The sequence below is a fragment of the Macrotis lagotis genome, chromosome 1 (genome assembly GCF_037893015.1).
Source record: "Macrotis lagotis isolate mMagLag1 chromosome 1, bilby.v1.9.chrom.fasta, whole genome shotgun sequence".
NCBI classification, from domain to species: Eukaryota; Metazoa; Chordata; class Mammalia; order Peramelemorphia; family Peramelidae; genus Macrotis; species Macrotis lagotis.
Genome location: NC_133658.1, coordinates 27,441,808 through 27,462,104, shown reverse-complemented (window position 1 = coordinate 27,462,104; position 20,297 = coordinate 27,441,808). Strand labels below are relative to the sequence as shown.

The 20,297-nt window shown below is 37.3% G+C and overlaps 1 protein-coding gene across 2 annotated transcripts in view; it reads right to left on the bottom strand.

Annotated features, from left to right (window-relative positions):
- Positions 1 to 20,297, bottom strand: part of CTNNA2 (catenin alpha 2) — a 1,546,517-nt gene that overhangs the window by 105,540 nt on the left and 1,420,680 nt on the right. For both annotated transcript variants that reach the window (XM_074196107.1, XM_074196106.1), the window contains one exon: positions 7,051 to 7,202. In XM_074196107.1, the coding sequence (XP_074052208.1) occupies positions 7,051 to 7,202 (152 nt within the window). The remainder of the gene's footprint in view (positions 1 to 7,050; positions 7,203 to 20,297) is intronic.

Sequence of the window (20,297 nt, the reverse complement as noted above, 5' to 3'; positions counted from 1 at the left end):
AAAAAGGTTCAAAAGCTTAGTTAAGACACAATACGTTTGTGACTTTTGGCAAGTTACTTAACATGTCCTCATCTAAAAAATGAGGATAAAGTAGATGACTTACAAGGTCCTCTCTTTTGATAAATCTATGATCCCAAATTTTTGCGATTTGTATCGTAAATCAAAGTTTAAAGGTACTGGAATAATCATTCAATCATTTAGTTCATTCATTTGTTCATTAAGTCATTCATTCATTCAACCTGTGCTTTACTGCCTGAAGACACTTCAAAGACACTTCAAAGGCTGCTGCAGTAAAACCTCAATTGGGATTAAGCAAGTAGGACCCAATTAGAATTAGCAAAGACTGAATTATTCATGATTTTAAATGATTAAATATTTTAATTTTTTCCAGTACATTTAGTGGCCCCCTCTTGGTGTTGCTGTGTAAAGGTCCCTAGAGAAGCCTGTTTTAATGACTAGGCAATAATGCTTGGTAATTATCCCTTCAAAATAAGCAGGTGCTTATAAAACACTTGACATTACTTTTCATGAGTCGGTCAAATAGGACTTAGGAAACCATGTTAATATGGTAATATCATTTTCCCAGTGAACCCCCTTTTTCATGAACCAAACACAATATAATTTCAGATAACCTCACTTCTAAATTTGAGGGAGTAAAGTGAGAATATTTGGACTTTGCTCAGAGAGGAAGGAGAGAAGAAAAAAAGAAAAGTAGAGAAGAGAATAGAAAAGGAGAGGATGGGTGGGAGGAAAGGGAATAAAGATTTATATAGTGCTAACTTTGTACCAGAAACAGTGATAAGCATTTTACAAATATTTATTTCATTTCACCCTTATGATAACTTCAGAAGGTAGATTCTATTGTACAGTTTATGAAACCAAGACAGATAAAAGATAGATGATGTGCACAGGTTCATACAAACAAATAAGTATCTGACACTATATTTTACCTCCCTCTTCCTGTCTCCAAATCTTGAGTATTTATCCACTGAGTGATCTACCATATTTCCCCATGTGAAAGACACACCCTTTTTTGAAAAATCTGGGGCCTAAAAATTGGGAGTTTCTTCTACGGTGGTCGTAGAATTTTTGACTTGCATTTCCCACTTTTTTCATGCTTGTGTTCTTTATGCTCATTGTTTCACATTTGTTACTAGTATATAGGTGATGTCTGGCCACAATCTGCCCAGAAATGGCTCAGAAAAGATTTCATGTTGAATTCAAGTTCAAAGTGATCCAGGTTGCAAAGTGAATGGAAATCATGCTGCTGAACCTCAGTTTGATCCACCTCCAATGGAGAAGCCAATCTGAGACTGGCTAAGGGAAGAAGAAACCCAACTGAATTGCCACGGCAGAAGAAGGCCATGAGAGGCCCAGGGAGGGCTTGTGGTCAACCACAGGCCAAAGCACAGGCAGGGAGCAGACAGAGCCTCTCCTTAGACAGTGAGGTAATGGATGGGATTTTGACAGTGATGAAAAGTTGCATGAATTTTATGATGAATAAAACTTGGGTTCAATAACTTATTTTTTTCAAATCTCAGGCCCCCAAATTAAGTTTTGTCTTATACATGGGAGTGTCTTATACTTGGGAAAATACAGTAATTGCCTAGGAACAGATCTTAGTTTCATTAACTTAGTTAACTTTTCATAAGGAGATACCTCCACTACTACCCTGATTTATAACTACTTGTCAGCTAGTGATAGCTAAAATGTATACAGCTTTTTAACCACAAGGTCTCATTAGAGTCTGAAAATTATTTTATGAGATAAGTAATATTAATATCTCCATTTTACAGATCAGAAAGTAAAGTCTAATTCAGTGACTTAAAGATTACATACAGTTTCTAGGATAGAATTTGAAATCCTGACTCCATACACTTACACTTAGGTTCCTATGTTTCAGGAAACTCTCTAAGACTAAAACCTGGAGAGAACATACTGACCTAAATTGTGTATTGTTTATTTATTTATTATGTGTAATGTTTAGCCATTTTTTAGTCATGTCTAACTCTGTATGATTCTGTTTGGAGTTTTCTTGGCAGATATATTTGCCATTTCCTTGTCCAGCTCATTTTACAGATGAAGAAACTGAGACCAACAGGTTGAAGTGACATGCACAGGATCATATAGCTAAAAAGTGACTAAGGTCAGATCATGAGCTCAGTACTTCCTGACTCCAGGAACATTCCACCCCACCATTTAGCTTCCCCAGTGCCAGAGCTCTCAAAAACAGTGAAATTGTAGGCCTCATGCCTAACCTGTAACCCTGATCAATTGTTGGGGATGTTGTAACTCAAATTCTTTCTCTTGTGCCATTGGACTAAGTGACCAGGGAATGAAGTCTCTTCCTATTCTGACCTGTGCTTTGTAGCAGTAAAACAGAGAGAACAATTACCAAGTAACTCACAAATATGCATTTTCCACCACTATTCCACCACTTTAGTCCCAGGATATGCTGCCAGCATATTCCATGGTTTCCATGGTGTTTGAGAATCCTAAACACACACACACACACAAACAGAAACAGACACAGACACACAGAAACAGACACAGACAACATATCAACAGACACAGACACACACAGAAACAGACACAGACACACAGAATTAGACATACACATACACACACACACACACACACACACACACACTGACCAATACTGATGCATTCTTACTTGGTCTGAAAAGATGATGATGATGGCTCTAACAGAATGCAGTTTATTTCTCTAGATAAACTCTGGACTGTTTCACATTACAAACTCAAATGTGGCAAAACAGCACAAAATGCTCTGATTTCAGCAATTTTCCATGAAGACACTCTATCTATTGCTACAAATTCCAATTTTCAGCTGAAGAACTGTCCAGAGCTTTGCTTAACCCTTTGAAGGACTTCTCACTGGAAATAAGCGGAGGCTTCATTCTCCTCTGAGTTTGGGCCTGTTCTTCATGACCCCATGCAGGATAAGGAAAGTGGCAAATAGACCTTTCACTCTAAGAATCCTTAATTCTTTTCATGGAGTGTAAGATGTAGGCAGGGTAAGAGATTGACACTTGCATCTGATTTAAGGGACTGATTAATAGGAAACCTCTTAATCTAAACCTAACCCTGACCTAAGTTGTCCATTATCCCAGTAGAGCAGCTAGGTGGTGCAGCAGATAGAGCACTGGCCTTGCATTCAGGAGAATGGGAGTTGGAATCCGACCTCAAACACTTGCCACTTACTTAGCTTGGTGACCTTGGGCAAGTCACTTAACCCTGACTGCCCCACATACAGGGCTGTCTCCAGTTGTGCTGATTTATATCTGGCTACTGGACCCAGATGACCATGAAGAAAGTGAGGCTGGTGATTTAGCAGAACGTTCCTCTAACTCAAATCCAACTGGCGTGCTTGTCATGGCATCGCCACCCTGATGTCACAGTCTTCTTCAAAAACGAAGGACAAAAATTGTTATTCTCCCAGTGTGGAAGGGGGCAAGTCGTTTTCCACTGGGAGGGGCAATTTTCTCATCAGAAATATGAAGACTCAGAGGCCAATTGTCTTTTTTTTTTGCCAGCATAATAAAAATGATCATTCTTCTAAAGTTAATTTTCAGTTTGAATGCAATACAAATCCAACTATCAAAGCAATACTTTTCAGAACTCAATAAAACAATAGCAAAAGGCATTTGAAGAAAAGCCATTTGAAGAAATGAGCAAGTCTTTCTAGATCTCAATTTTCCATTCTGTAATTTGGGGAAAGTTATCACAATCTAAAGATAAAAGAGACCTCAGCAACTACCTATTCTAATTCATAGAGGGGAAAAAAAATCTCCACTACAGTATAATATTGTATGCTGAGAGAGACTGGTGGGAGAACAGAATTAATTGCTTATAAGCATGTAGTGATAACTCATAAAACACCTTACCAAGAGCAACCCTGTGAAGTAGGTATCAATATGTTTAGTATTCCCATTTTACAGATAAATATACTAAGGTTCAACTGATCATTAGACATCATCTAATTCAGTTCCTTTATCTAGAGAAGGAAAAAAAAAGACCAGGCAAATATATATTCTTCATGAGTAAAGATGGTTTTATTCATTGAATTTGTATCTCTAGTGCCAAGTTCAGTATTTCATACATATTAGGTCCTTTATAAATACTTGTTCATTTGGTAATATATGCCCAAAGGTGCCCAGGTTGTTTGTGGCAGACCCAGGTCATAGGACCATGGATTCAAGGTCAAAAAGAATGATATTTAAAGTCCCTGTGGATAGAAAGCTGAGCTGAATCAGAAAGACCTGAATTCAAATCTCACCTCAGACCCTTACTAGCTATGTGATTCTGCTCAAGGTGCTTAACTGTTAGAAATGTTAGAAATGGGATTTCTCATCTATCAAATAGAACTGTGCCTCAGTTTCCTCATCTGTAAAAAGAAAATAATACCACTCATTTTCCAGGGTTATCATAAGGATCAAATGAAACAATATCTATTAAGTTCTTTGAACAGTGACTGGCACATATTAGGTGCTATATAAATGTTGACTATTACTACTACTACGCTACTGTTACTATTGCTGCTGCTATTACTGCTGTTACTACCACCGCTACTATTGCTACTATTGCTACTACTGCTATTACTTCTACTACTATTGCTATTACCATGGACTACTACTGTTCCTACCACAACTACTACTATTACTACTACTACCACTACTATGGACCAAACTTAAGTGACTTCCAAAGTCATGACAGAATTTTCAGGTAGAATTTAACATCTTCAAGTCTAGTGTTATTTTTGGACAAGAAAGCACTAAGTACCTGGAAGAGGGGAAAGGATGATAATCATAGTATGAGAGAATGAATTAGGACAAAAGGAAGGAAGGAAGGGTGAAAATATGGTGCTAAGTACCTGGAATGTGGGGAAAGGGTAATAAACCTGGTATGAGAATGGGTTGGGACAAAAGGAAGGCAGAGTGAAAATATGGAAACTGAAATTCCTGGCAGGAGTTTTTCACCTGCATTACCTCCTAGACAAATTATACCTATTAAAATGTCAAGTTAATTTTCACAAGGGTCTCAAAATTCTGGATTTCCCTATTTCCCTTCCATATTTCTCCTTTCTTATCTTGGAGGTGAATAATGGCCATTGATATACAATCACATACTGGTCTCCCTTTCTCCTCCCTCCACAAAAAAAATCAAATCAAATACCATTCCAGGAGGGAGGAAGAGGGTACTTAAGGGACAGTGCAACATATCCTTGCCTAAAAGGGAAAGGGCAGGCTTTATCCTACTGATAATCTCATCACAGGCAGTGTGGTACATTACAAAGGAACACCTGGCTAGGAATCACAAGACATAAATTCCAGACTTGATTCTGTAATTCTGTTCCTGCTTGTTCCTATGCAGCCAACAAAGCCTTTGATACCTTGTTGTCTTATATTTCTCATCTATCAAATAGAACTAATATGAATGAACGAAGAAACACTACTTGCTATGGGCTATATTCTAGAAACAAAGAAAAATGTAATAATAGTTTGTAAGGTGTTTTGCCTACATTATTGTATCTCATTTGAATTTGTTAAGTGCTAACATTTTGAAACATCTGAAGAAACTGAGACACAAAGAATTTATTTAGTCATGGTCATAAAGGTAAATATGTTAGAAATGGGATTTCAACCTCGTTCTCCACTGACTGCATGGATCAGAAGTAAGGAAGACCTTTTGAAGTTATTTAACTTTCTCATTTACAGATGAAGAAACTGAGGCACAGGGTAGCAAAGGGATTACTTCCTTGTATAAGCATCAAAGGTATGATTTGAATCTAGGTCTCTTAACTCCCAGTTAGTCTCTTTCTCACTGTACCATGTCCGATGCTATTTCTACTATAGCAAGTCCTGTCTTGGACCAGAGAAAATATGATGAGATAGACAGAGAAATGAACTTGGAGTCAGTTCAATCTGGATTCAACTCCAACCTCAGACACCTAAAATCTGTGACCCTGGGCAAGTCACTTAATTTCTATGCCCTAGTTCCCCTAGATAGATACTGAGGGAACTGAACTCAAAACACCTCTAAGGTCCATTCAATTCTCAATCTATGATCCTCCTACTGGGTGAGTGCTGAAAAATATTCATAATACCTTTGGAAGGCTAAATAGGCTGTTCAAGTATAAAGAATTAGGGCCCTCAAAGCATGGTGTGCCTGAAATAGAAAGAAGAAAATGCCTAGAGCCTTTTTTTTAAAAAAATTATTTAAGGAAATGGGGTTAAGTGACTTGCCCAGGGTCACACAGCTAGGCAATTATTAAGGTGTCAGGTCAGATTTGAATGGAAGTCCTCCTGACACCAGGTCCAGTGCTCTATTCACTGGACCACCTAGTTGCCCCATAAAGAAGTTTTTTGGGTTTGTTTTATTTTGGCTAAGGCAATGGGGTAAAAAATGACTTTCCCAAAGTCACACAGCTAGACAATTATTTAGTGTCTGAGGCTGGATTTAAACTCAAGTCCTCCTCCTGACTCCAGGGCCAGTGTGCTCTCTGCTCCGCCCATCTAACTGCCCCTGCCTAGAGCCTTACAGAGAGATAGAGAAGGAGATGGGAAGAGTAGGAGGCTCCATTGAGAAAACTCTAATTATACTTAGAAAAGAATCTTATTTCTATGAGCTCTTTGGGAAAAATGGTGATACTGATGAAAGTTAAGAAGGGGCCCCTTTCTAACTAATCCTGGTGATCGAAAAAGAAACCAGGGAGGAGAATAGCAAGTGAGACCAGGGGCAAAGATCACCATGGAAAGCAGGGCCTAAAATGAACATTCAGGAATTTAAGGTACCATTTTCCCTCTAAGCACTAGGGTAACCTGTGGCACCTCTTCCACTTTTCTCATTCATTGGAAAGCAGCTAAAGAACACTGTTGGATGCAAATCTGGGAAACTGTCCAACTGGCATTCATTTCCAAGCACACACATTCAAAAAAGGTTAAAAAGTTTAACTAAAAAGTACGTTAGTTCTAAATGGGGCTAATCACTTTCTGTTCACTTCCATCTCTGTTCTCCCAGCTGCTTACATACCCGAATCATGAGGACAGCTTTTCTGATGTCTCGAACTCCATCATACACCAGGCGGGAGGCATCAATGAACTCATTCTCTTCAAAAGGCTGAGGTACATTGGCACTCAGAGCTTCAATGGCCACCTCTACTTGTTCCGCAAAACGTGGCATAACTAGATGAAAATCAAACAAACAATAAAAATCAATGAGATTATAGATTCTCCTTCCTGTCTGGGTTCTTATATCCTCCTGGAAAAGAATAGTCTTTGAACATCTGTAACCCAAAGAGGGTGATGTATTGTCCAAGCTTCCAAGTCCTTAAAGGTTGTACATCTAAATCATTTTTCAGAACTAGTTTGGAAGCAATTAATAAAAATAATTAATAAATTAAATAAATAAAAACAATTAATAGCGTGTTCAAACAATTTGAAACAGTTAATAAAATGAGCTTGAAGTAAAAGTGATCTGACGTGTTCACTGAGTTCATATCAGGGATCATAAAGACAACCTTACCAAAGCTAAACACAAAGGTCTTTCCATTCAGTCTTAAATTCAATTATTAAAATTCCATTCCTTGATTATCATTCCTGAAGAAAGGATTGCATCTTATATATAAACCAGAAAAATCATCAAAAGCAATCATTCACTCTTCAGGATGAATAAATTTATAGACTCCTTTGTTAGTGACAGGTTTTGACCAGATAAAGATGCAAAAATTTTAGAAATCATTTATTGAGATTAATCCTGGAGAAAAGAAGAAAGGGCAAACAAAATGTAAGGGACTGCTGTGTGTGGGAGTAATGTAAACCTTTATCACCTGGTGTCCTCTAGCACAAGAGCCTTATTTCACTAAGTGCCACGGGAGTGGGAGTGAACCAGGGACTAAGGAGGATATTTAAGCACTTGTATTTGGTTGAATAAATGGAAATCTTGGAGAACTTTAAGGAGAATTTGTCATCCTTGTCTCCCGCCCCTTCAACATTAACCTGGGTAAGGATAAACTAGCTGGCAGGAATCTTACACTTCCTAAGCAGCCAGTCTAACAGGAACATGACAACAAAACACAGTCAAAATTTTACTGCTTACCCAATCCTACTTGGGGAACAGCCCTCTCTTGAATTTGGACAACAAGCACCAATCTATTTTGTTGGAAACTAAACACCACTTCTTCTTCCCACTCTGACTTTACCCATATCCAGAAATACTAGTTTCTTCACTGCTAAATTATGGGTAATTCAAATCTAATTTTATATACTATGTGTATATCTCTTTAGTCACATTGTCTCCTCCATTAGAAGGTTAGCTTCTTAAGGGTAGAATGACTTCCTCTTTTATTCTGCATCCCTAAAACATGGCACAATGCTTGAAAAAATGGAAATCATTGGAAAATTCTTGTTGGTTAATTTATTGTTTTGTTTTTTCCTAAAGATATTTGCTCATGAAATCTGAGATTAAGTGCAAAGAAGGATCCAGAATACTTCACTATCAAATCCACACTTTCCTGAAATAAATACTTCCCACTCAAAAACACCTAAACATTTCAGTCTCTTAGGTGTTACTTTAAATCAATCAATTCCCAAAGCAAATGGAACCCTGGAGGCATCCATTTGTTTACATGGACAATCAAATGGAAACATCACTCAGATTTGTTTCCATTTCTGGACTTACTGGGATGATTCATCTTTATCCTCTCACTCATCCCTACCCTGGGCAGTTTAACATTCATTTTCTGCTATGGGGAGAGAACTATGATGGGTTTACTCCACTCACTAGGGCAAAGCCTTGTAGAGAAATGACTCATTTCTGAATCTATTTCTTTCCACAAAAACTCACAAAACAGGGACAGAGAAAAATTGTACTCTTTTAATGGGCAAAAGGATCATGTTTCTTGTTTCTGGCTGATAGAGTCCAAACAAAACCCTGCCTTGCCCTTGTGTACAACACCAATGATCAGAGCAATAGTCTATATATATAGCACATGTGCTCTCTTACTTTGGGTCTACTACTTAGGGGGAAATGTAAGGTAAGGGGATGAACAGTGACTTTAATTTTCTGTTATTAATCAGAGAAAGTTAATTGTCTACACTGGAGAATGAAATCTAGACAGACATCAATTAAACACATCATCAGAAAATGAATCATTTCATGACCCTGTAGTCTACTTCATTCTTATGACAGGGCTCCTCTTTACACATCACTGGATACACATCATTGGAAAATATTCTTTGTGATCCTTTATATCCTTCACGCTAAAACTGCATAATTTGGCAGTTTGGTGGAGTAATCAAATATCTGCATTTGGAGACAAAAAGAATAGGTTCAAATCTTGCTTTTGACACTTATCAATTGTATGAACTTACCAAAATCACTTAACATCTCTGAGCAGTATATAGAATACTGACAAATTGTATAATTTTTCAAGGCCATAAAGCCAATGTGCCAGAGAGATGACTTGACCCCAGATCTTCCCAGAACCAGGCTCTCTTTCCATTCTCCAAAGTGAAAAATATTGGTGATTTATTGTTAATAATAATAATAATAATAATAATGTGTCATTTTTATTTTTATTTTGACTAAGCAAGTGATTTCCCTTCTCTAAAGCTTTCTTTACTCATCTTTAAAATATAAAAGAGTAAGACTAGAACTCTTTGGTCTCTTTCCAACTCTGTATCCATGATCTAATAAACCTTTTACATTATGTCAGTAATATTAGTGATAATAATAATAATGATAGCTAATAGCTACCATTCCCCACTTCAAGACTTTTGGAATATTTCACATCTATGAGATGGAGATAACACTTTCTCTGTTGAACTCACATGGTTGTCATCAGTATGAAAGTTTATTTAGTGGTTACAAACAGCTAGCCAGAAACAGCTAATAACTGTAATAACTCCTTTTCTCGATGACTCAGGGGAGTTATGATGATTTTCTGTGATTATACTGGACTATAGCTGAGTAATTCCCTTGGAAATGTCTAAAGTCTGAAAAATTCCAGTAACAGTTGTCCTCTCTTTTTCAGCCTTTTTTCTCCCTATCAGACATTATTATTAGAGTGTATGCTTCCCAAGCAGCCTTGACCATTATGTGTTTAAAGCTTAGTAGATGTGAACCTCCAGTCACAATCATTAGGCTCTGAATAAAAAAGAAAAAAAAATCAGCCAAGACTTCAGTCCTGGACATGGCGACTACATTGGCTGTTGGAAACCATTTGGGGGTCTGTTTCTAGTTTTCTGCTTTGTTCTAGGTAGCTGAGTTTATCTGGAACATGATATCGACATTACTGAGAGGTTTTCAATCATGAAATGGAAATGAAGCACTGTGTATTGGAAATAAAGTGACCAAGACGCGGAGACTGGAAAGATCTTCCAAGAGATATTTACCAGCTATAGGACACTAAGCAAGCCACTCCAATTCTCTGATCCTAATTTCTTCATCTACATACTGATAAAAATTATGCATGTAGTTCTCAGTCGGAGTTTAGAGCTAGAAGAAATCTTAGGGCTCTAACCCTTTATTTTACAGGAAAAACTAAGAGATGTTAAGTGCTTTGACTGAGATGATATTAAACAAATAGTTGATGATGATGATGATGATGATGATGATGGTGGTGGTAGCAGTGGTATGATAGGTAGTATTTATGTAGTGTGTACTGTGTGGCAGATACTGTTCTAGATCTTTCATAAACATAGTCTTACTTGATAGCAGGAAGGATATAGTATCATGCTCCTCCTTTTACAGATGAGCAAACAGAAATATGTACTTGCTCAAAGGGTCACAGAGTTAGTAGCTAAATGTCTGAAGTCACATTTGAACTTGACTCCCTGATTCCAGGTCCAAATTCCTTTTCCATGTACTCCGTGAGCTCTAAAATCCTAGTTCTTCCTAATGGTAAGTTCACTATCTCATCCACCATTGCCCGCCGCCTCCTCTGAGTTGTCGTAGAGTTGAAATGAAATAAGGTATATAAAGCATAGTCTATAATTGATAATGCTGATGTGGATATCAGCAACCTCTTTGGTTACACCAAAGCTCTGCCACAGTTGCCAGCTGTCCTTTCCATTCCTGATGAACTTGCCCCCATCACAATGGCATGGTAGTGGGGCAGCATTAGATGGCTACGTATTGAGACTGAGTAGCCAGAATATTGACCGTGGAGTCAAAGAGACCTGATTCCACATCTAGTCTACATGTGACCCTCAGAAAGACCTTCCCTTTTTTTCAGACATAGTTTCCTTGTTTCTAAAATGTTTGTTCTGAGGATCAAATAATAGAATATCTGTAAAATGTTTTACAAATCTTAAAGCAGAGTATGAATACTAGTCATTATTATTACGTTGGTATTCAATCATGCCCTACTTTTCATGACCCTATTTGGAATTTTCCTGTCAAAGATACTGGTGTGCTTTGCCATTTCATTTTCTAGCTCATTTTAGAGATGGGGAAACTGAGGTAAGCAGGACTAAGTGACTTGCCTAGAGTCACACAGCTATTAAAGTTTTGATGACAGATTTGAACTCAAAAAGATGAGTCTTTCTTACTCCAGATCTGGTACTTTATGCTCTGCTAGGTACTCAGTCATTATTATAAGTTTATGACAAGATCACAGAAGTGATCTTGGATGGACTTGGATTCAAATCATGTTTTTAATGCTTACTACAGTATGTATCAGAAAAGGGGGGTGGACTAGATGATTTTTGTGATTCCCTTTCATATCTAGGTTACTTCTGAATACTGTCTTTCATCCTTGCCATACACTGTCTTAGCTATCTCTCATTTTTTTTTATTGCCTCTCCTTCCCAGCTTTGGATAAATTAGATAGATTACTGTCTTCTGGAATGACTGTGGCTCCCTGACTAACTACTGCCCTAAATCTAGTCAGATTCTGAACCAAATATGGAAAACATTATGTTTTCCTTGGCAAGCTTCTCTTCTCACTGCTTGAAAAAACTCTGGGAGATGCTGGCAGATCAGATGATCACTAGAAATATCAGAGATGATTGGATGAACACATATTTCTTTGCAAGAGATTTATCAGAATATACAAACACAAAGAGTATCTTAAGGTTTCAACCATGTGGGAAATTTCTTTACCAATGTTTATTGTCAGTTTATGTTCCACTTCCTATAGAGGGCCTTTCCTGATCCCCTTAGCTGCTAGAAAGCTCCTTCATCCCTCTATATTCCTCTTATGTTTATTTTGTATAAATGTGGATATGATATATGATCACATTGTATCTTCTAGTAGCCTGGAAGGTCTTTCAGGGGAGGAGCTATTTATTTATTTGTTTGTTTGTTTATTCATGCATTTATTTATTTATTTACTTATTTGCTTGTTTGTCTGTCTGTTTGTTTGTTTATTTATTTATTTATTTGTTTATTTATTTGTTTGTTTATTTATTTATTTATGGCCCCAGGGCTTGGAAGAGAGCAAATGATATAAAAATGTGCTAACTGATTAATAATTGGTAGAAAAAGGTTGGAACAGATAAAAGATGAATGACTTATCCAAGATCATAGAGTATGAGAATATCAAAACTGAGATTTGAACTTGTCTTCATTTAAATCTAACAAATATGAAAAATCAGTTTGAAAGATCAAATTGAATTAGATCCTGTTGTTCAGGAGCTTTTATTCTATTAGAGGAAATAAGCACAACTAAAAAGCATAAAGTTTAAATGCATCAGATTTTCTGAAGGAAATAAGTAAATGATATAGAATATTTAAAGTAATTTGATCCCAGAAGATCAGTGACTATAGGTGACCACCAGGAAAGGCCTGTAGGATGAGGGGACTTCTAAACTCAGCTTAGAATGGTGCTGGGGAAACTAAAAATTGGACAGGGAGGGAGAGAATTCCAGACATTAGGAAATGCTTGTATAAAGACAGCAAAGCAGAGGATGGAATATCTTTTCAGGAATATTAAGTGAGCCAATTTGACTAGAATGTCAAGTGTATGATGGGAAAAAATAAATCATTCTTGATAATCAAGTTAGAAGCAGACTGTTAAAGGTTTTAAAAATCAAATGAGAGTTTGAATTTTATATTAGAGGGAACAGGAAGCTACTGAAGCTTTTTAATTTTTTTTGAATAGGGAAATGACATGGTCATATCTGTCATTGAGAAATGTCTCTATGTTATCAGTTTTCAAGAAGGTTTGAAGAGATACTAGAAGCTAATTAGGAGACTACACCAGTAATACAAGAGAGAAAAGGTGATCTATGATCCTATGACTTTATTAGGATCACCATCACCGTTTATTGACTAGATGGATTTCTTCATTCAGTCCACGAATATTTGTAGAGTGCTTTCTGGCTCTGTTTAATTTTGCCAGTAAAAAAAAATAAAAAGAATTAAGAAAGAAAAGAATAATGTGACCTGGTCCTTAAGCTCAAGGTATTTTTAATATAACAGTGAAAAAAATTCGTTGGTGTTGTTGAATGACAGCTAGGTGGTACATTGGGTAAAGTAGTTGGTCTGGAATCTGGAGGACTTGAATTCAAATCTGACTTCAGACATGTCTTAGCTCTGTGACCCTGGTCAAAACACTTAATTCTATTTATGTTAGTTTCCTCATGTATAAAATAAAGTGGAAAAGAAAATGCCAGACCACTCTAGGATTTTTGCTAAGAAATTCCCAGACAGAATCATGAAGAATTGGACATGACTCTACCCAAAAAAAACCCCCAAAACAAATATAATTTATACACATTCTAGCTAATGTTTCCTATAGCTCTATATCTATGATTCAAACAACATTTGCCATATTGTGAACACTCCAGAAGAGAGACACTAAATCATAAATATTTCCAGACTCAGAAAGAACCTCAGATAGTATCCAACCTTATTTTTATAGGGTCAGATAAATTAAGTTATTTGGCAAGGATCACATGAGTATTACTTATCAGATGGAAGGGCAGAGAGTCAGGTGATAAAAAAGGAAAGGACACTGGACTTTGAAATACACAGACCTGGTTTCTTGGCTCAGCTGTGCTTTGGGATTCTAAGAGAAGTCTCTTCTTGTTTCAGGGCCTCTGTTTTCTGCTTTAATGCTGTTTGACTTAGGTTACCGTCTTGAAGTATGGATATTCAGTATTCAATATGAGCTAGTCCAGGAGATTCTGACACGATCTTATTCTTTAGACTCATAATCCTTTGATTTACTATGTTGTGCATCCTCTGCCATTATCACTAATGACATATTTCTTCAATATTTCTTCAATCTGCCTTAGTGAATGGTCTTCATGAATTCCTGACGCCCCCCAGGACTTTAAGTCATGTGGTCTTTGCATACCAGACATTAAATCACTGGGTCCCTTACTCAAAGTTTCTCCATTTTGATAGGACTACTTACAACTTTGCATTCTTCTGATGTCTTTTGAAAGAAGCCAGGGTCAGCCCTCACCATAATAAGTAACTAGAGCGGATTTTGAGTGGAATTTTAGGACAAATAATGGCCACTAGGTGGCACAGAGGATGCAGTACAAGGCCTAGAGGCAGGAAGACTTATGGTGAATTCAAATCTTACTATCTATGTGACACTGGCCAAATCATTTAACCTTCTTTGCCTCAGTTTTTTCAGCAGCATAATGAATTGGAAAAAGGAAATGGAAAACTATTCCAGTGTCTTTGTCAAGAGACCCTCAGATAAGGTCATGAAGAGTTGCTTTTGAATGATGTCATGACAAACCCATGAACTGGATTTGAGTTAGGACTGCTGTGCAAAGCCATCAGTCTCTCTTTCTCCTCTAAGCCATCTGGGTCCAGTGGTTAGATGCAGAATAGACTTGAAAAGATTGGATTAGATGGTTTTTGAGGTCCCCTGATCCTCAAGGGGATTCTTTGGATTCTCAGTCAAGAGATAAGTATCAAGATACAAGGCAATTAGAGTTAAGTGACTTGCCCAAGATCACACAGCTAGAAAGGGTCAAGTGACTGAGTCTAGATTTGAATCCAGGTACTCTTGACTCCAGGGTCAGTGTTTTATCTACTGCACCACCTAGCTGCCTTCATGAAGTTAGACATGACTAAAAAGACTAAACAGCAACAAAAATAACATTAAGATACCTAAAGCCTTATATGTAAGTGTAAAATAAGTGAACCTTGATGCTTTAGGGAAATATGTTCATTTTTTCTATCCAAGGTAATAATTCACCCCACCAAAACTGAACTCATCAAAAGCAAGATTGCACTGTTGCAGTCTTCCTATAGACAACTGCTATAGCCCCGCTAATTAGGACAAAGCTCAGCCCTGCATTCATGATTCACACAGTATATATTAACACTCTCTCTGATATGGAATTGTAAAAATCACAACTTCTGTCTGTATTTCTGAAATGCATCCCAAAATGCAAATAACACTTCTTTTGCCACTGTTCATTGGCTGAGCTGTCTCCAGTTTGCTTATTTTTAGTCAAGGATCGTTAATAATAACAATAAAAGTATTAATAATCTACAAAAACAACATGGTTTAATGATTAGAGACCTGATCTTGGAGCTAGGAAGACCTGGGGTCAAGCTCTGCCTCCAACACATACTATAAGACTATTTGTAAGTTATCACGTATCTCGGAGTCATGGCTGCAAACTCTATAAAACTATATGTTAGAGAGAATGCCCTGATCAACAGTGGTAGGGAAATTTTCCTCTTCCAGGGATCCCTTCTACCAACAGATTCAGAGGTACAGTCCCTCAAAAAGAGACAAAGAAGAAGGAAGTAGAAAAGAATAATAGTAATTAATACTGTTATTATTGCAATAAAGCATCGTATTTATATAATGTATAAATGCATACAAAATGATTCCCTCACACTGAAAACAAAACAGGCTTTTTAGGTTGATTGTGAATTTCTAATTATCCCTATCTTTAAAAATATATCACCAAATCAAAACCTTGTCTCCAAGTTAAATGGCTTGTCTTTTATTTGAACCTAGGTCTTCAGATAACAAATCCAATGCTCTTTTTATAGCCCCCTTGAATCCTTGCTCATGTGTGTCAAGAGGATATGAGTAATATAAAGAAACTAATTTAGTGCTTGTGACTGATTTGAACTAGTCTCAGTGGTATATGGAGGGGCTAATCCTTTTGGACATCCATAAACTCTTTGACTGAGAAGTGAGCAAGATTTCTTATAATGAAGGTCATCTACTTCTTACTCCAAAGTTGAGATTTGATTTTGTAGGTGAGGTCTTTCAGGGCTCCTAAGCTTTACAGAGTAGGAGGTATTGCTATGCCAGTGGTACAAGAAATGAAGAACTGGAGCCATACCCTTAATAGTGAAAGCAAAAGCAAAAACAAACATTCAATTATCACTTTCTATGTGTGTGATCTCTATAAAAATCCTACAATAGTCTTTGTTGTAGAATATTTGATCCTGAGTGCTTGTATGTCATATAAGTCTGCATAAGTTTTGGGAGATCTCCCCATGTTATCATAAAATTATGTCTTAAAGTTGGAAAAGACCAAAGAGGCCACTGAATCCCCAAACTCTCTCTCCATCTACATGAGAAAAATGAGTCCCAGTGGTTAAAATACTTGCCCAAAGTGGGCAGCTAAGGTGGTGCAGTGGACAGGACATTAGCCCGGAGTTAGGAAGACCTGAGTTCAAATCTGAAAGCAGACACTTAATAGTTACCTATCTGTGTGAACTTGAGCAAGTCACTTAACGCCATTGCCTTGCCAAAAAAAAAAAACCTAAAAAAAGGCAAGGGACAGTAAGACACTTAGAGGATCTGACCAAAACAAACAAACAAAAAAATACTTGCCTAGTCTCACACAACTAGAAACTGTTTGAAACAGGAGTAGAATGCAGGTCCTACTGAATCTAAGTCTAGTGATGGAACATGATATTCATCAGAGGACTAGCAATAGATATTAACATTTTTTGAAGAATTTTGTTCAGTCATTTTTCAATCATGTCCAACTCTTCATAACCCCACTTGGGGTTTTCTTAGCAAAGATACTAGAGTGGTTTTCCCACCTCAAGTTCATTTTAAGATGAAGAACTGAGGTAAACAGATTTAAGTGACTTGCCCAGGGTCATACAGCTAGTGTCTGAAGCTAGATTTGAACTTAGGTCTTCCTGATCCAGATTTAGTGCTCCAGTCACTATACCAGACTGATATTGCTAAATTGGAATAGATTTTCCACAAGGTTAGTCCAAGAATGAAGAGGGTTTTTTTTGTTTTTGTTTTTTTAGCTGCAGGTCCCCAAGTAGATTGCTATCTCTGTAGGTAGAAGGCATACCCACACTGGTAAAGTCCAAGAAATTAGGAATTTAAGAACATTATTCAATCTTCTACAACTTAGGAAGAGTCCCTTTCCATGAAATAACCTTTCCACCACAATGAGTACAGTCCTCTTTGGGTTGTCTATCATCAGTTCTTTCAAATCATTTTCATAGTAGCTAATGATGTCATCAGGGAAAAATAATGTGAAGAAAAATGAAGAGAAGAGAACATTTTAAGGAGAGCATGGTATAGTTGAAAAATGAATTGCATTGAAAGCCAGAAGAGAGGGTGTGAGTATCAGTCTCCCTTAGTTTAGTCATTTACCTTCTAAGCTCACAGTTTCTTATCTGGTAAGTGTGGGAAGTGGACTAGAAGGCCACTGATGTTCCTTTTGGCTTTAAATTTATAATTGAGTGTAGAGAAAGGAGGATAGTCTTGAAAAGGTTGGATTAAAAGGTTTTTGAGATCCCATGCTCCTTAAGGGTAAGGAGTGTCTCAATCATATCTTTGGATTTTTCAGTCAAGAGATAAGCATCAAGATGGTGAATATTGGAGTGGCTAGGTGGTGCAGTGGATAAAGCACCAGCCCTGGAGTCAGGAGTACCTGGGTTCAAATCTGGCCTCAGACATTTAATAATTACCTAGCTGTGTGGCCTTTTGGGCAAGCCACTTAACCCCGTTTGCCTTGCAAAAAAAAAAAAGATGATGAATATTTTGCTTGGAAGCAAACTCTTTTACTGGGAAACCTTGCTGGGAAGATAAACTCAAATACTTAGTAACATCAATCCATTCATCTTTGATTTAAAACTCTGAAAATAAAGGAGAAACAGTAGGAAAAAATTGAACAAGATACTTTCTGTAGTTCTCAATGAAATGTAGGATCCTAAAGACAGGAAATGCCTTTGTAATATTGTACGTGATTTATTACTCATTGATTAATTGCAGCTCTAAAGTCAATGATATGAATTTCAAACCAAAAGAACAGAATTCAAACAGGAAGACATGTCAGAAATTATCTCAGGAATCCCCTTCTGCAAAATCCCTGACTGATGACAAACTCCACTGTGCTAGCCACCCTGTACTTAAGTGTTTCCCTTTGGACAATTAGGTAACACAGTGCATAGAGCACTGGCCTTGGAGTCAGGAGAATGGGAATTTTCAACCAGCCTCAGACTTTTGACACTTTACTAGCTGTGTTACCTGGGCAAGTTGCTTGACCCAGATCGCCTCACATCCAGGGTCACCTCCAGTAATCCTGCTTCATTTCTGGTCATTGGAACCAGATGGCTCTGGAGGAGAAAGTGAAGTTGGTGACAGCACAGCCTGCCCCCCCCCCAAATCCAATTTAAGTGCTTGTCATGGTATTACCTCCCTGATGTCATGGTCTTCTTCATGAATGAAGGACAAGCATTATAAATGCTTCCCATAGAAGTGAACAGCACAGAATAACTGAAACTTCTAAAGAAATCAGATATTAATTTGAAAAACTTTTACAGAAAGAAAAGTTCCCATGTCTTCTGCCCTAGATGTTGCCTGTTTGGCATTTTCTTGGGAATAACCCATTCCTTCACATGTCTTGCTGACTACTCCTTGATTGTTGGGTGGAGTTATGACCATGCCAATGTCAAATTGATGATGGGAGTCAAGGAAGGACTGAAGAAAAAAAGAGAATTTTCTTTCAAGGAGGTCTAATGGACAACTACTTCACTTATGAAGTCTGCCATGAATTTTCAGTAGGAAATGATTTCTCATTTTGAAAACATCTTCAATTGGATTTCTGGATTACAGGTATCAGGGTGTTTTCCTCTCCTTTAAAGTTTATATAGAACAAGAGTGAGCCTCAAAAATTGATCTTTGAAAAGGCTTCTTTCTCTCACCCGAGTGATCTATCTAGCAAATTCTGGGGAACCCTGTTTTTACTGCCTAAGCTTTCTGAGTTAATTTTCTTTCAATGGAAATATTTGAGACCCTGGCATAATGAGTTAATTTCATATAGTAGGTACTTAGTAAATGGTTGTTAATGAAACTTTGGAATTATTCTTAAACTTTTAGGTATAATTTTCATTATGTCTTTCACTTAAAAAGTACTGCTTGCTTGATGTGGAATAAGGAGTTAATCCAAAAAAGAAGCTATTCTAAAATTCAAAGACCTTGAACTGCAGACAACTGCACTGACCTGAACCAAAAAGGGCAGGGGATGAATCATGTAAGCTGAGACAGGGATTTAGCAGTGTTTGCCATGGTAACTAGAGAAGCAAAGAATCAAAGTGGTCTGTGAAATTGTTTCAAGAACTGTGTTCAAGAAATCCTGAGAGACTGATTTGAGTCCCACCTTCAGCTTCCATGTGCCCCTAGAGCTGTCCAAAATAAAAAGAAGTCAGATGAAAATGAAAGGAAGAACAATCCAGTAGGAGAAATGAAGAAAAAGAAAACAGCTAGAAGAAGAGGGAAGGAGAGGGATAGAAGGATCAGAAAGGGAATAAAAAGGGAGGGAGGGAGGGAGGAGAGATGAAGGGATAGGATAGGGAACTGGAAAGGGTGAAAGACATCAAAGGGAGGAAGGGGGAAAGGATGAATTTCAAGAGAGGGAATGGGAAAACGGAGGCAATGAGAGAGAGAGAGAGGAACAAGGAGGAAAGAAACAAGAAGAAGAAGGAGGGAAAACATAAAAATGAAAAGGGACAACCAAATATAATAGAAAGAGAAAGACGGGAAAGAGACAGTAAATATGTTTTGGCTATGTCTTGTTAAGCTTTGAAATAAGTGAGGTTTTTTTTTTTTGCATTTACTCTTTCAGTCCTCCTCACCAGATACTCCAAATTTTCATACATCCCAACTAGTTGGTTGGGATGTAATCTGGTAGCAATCCTGGCTTTTGAACTTACTTTCTCTTTCCTCTCATGGAAACACACATGTTCTGTGTCCCTTTCCCTCACCATACCATTATCTATTATTAACCTAGTAAATTTATTCAGATTTTATTAATAACCTAAATGTTTAGTGTGTCACTACTTCCAGCAAAGTGTCACAAAGTATATAA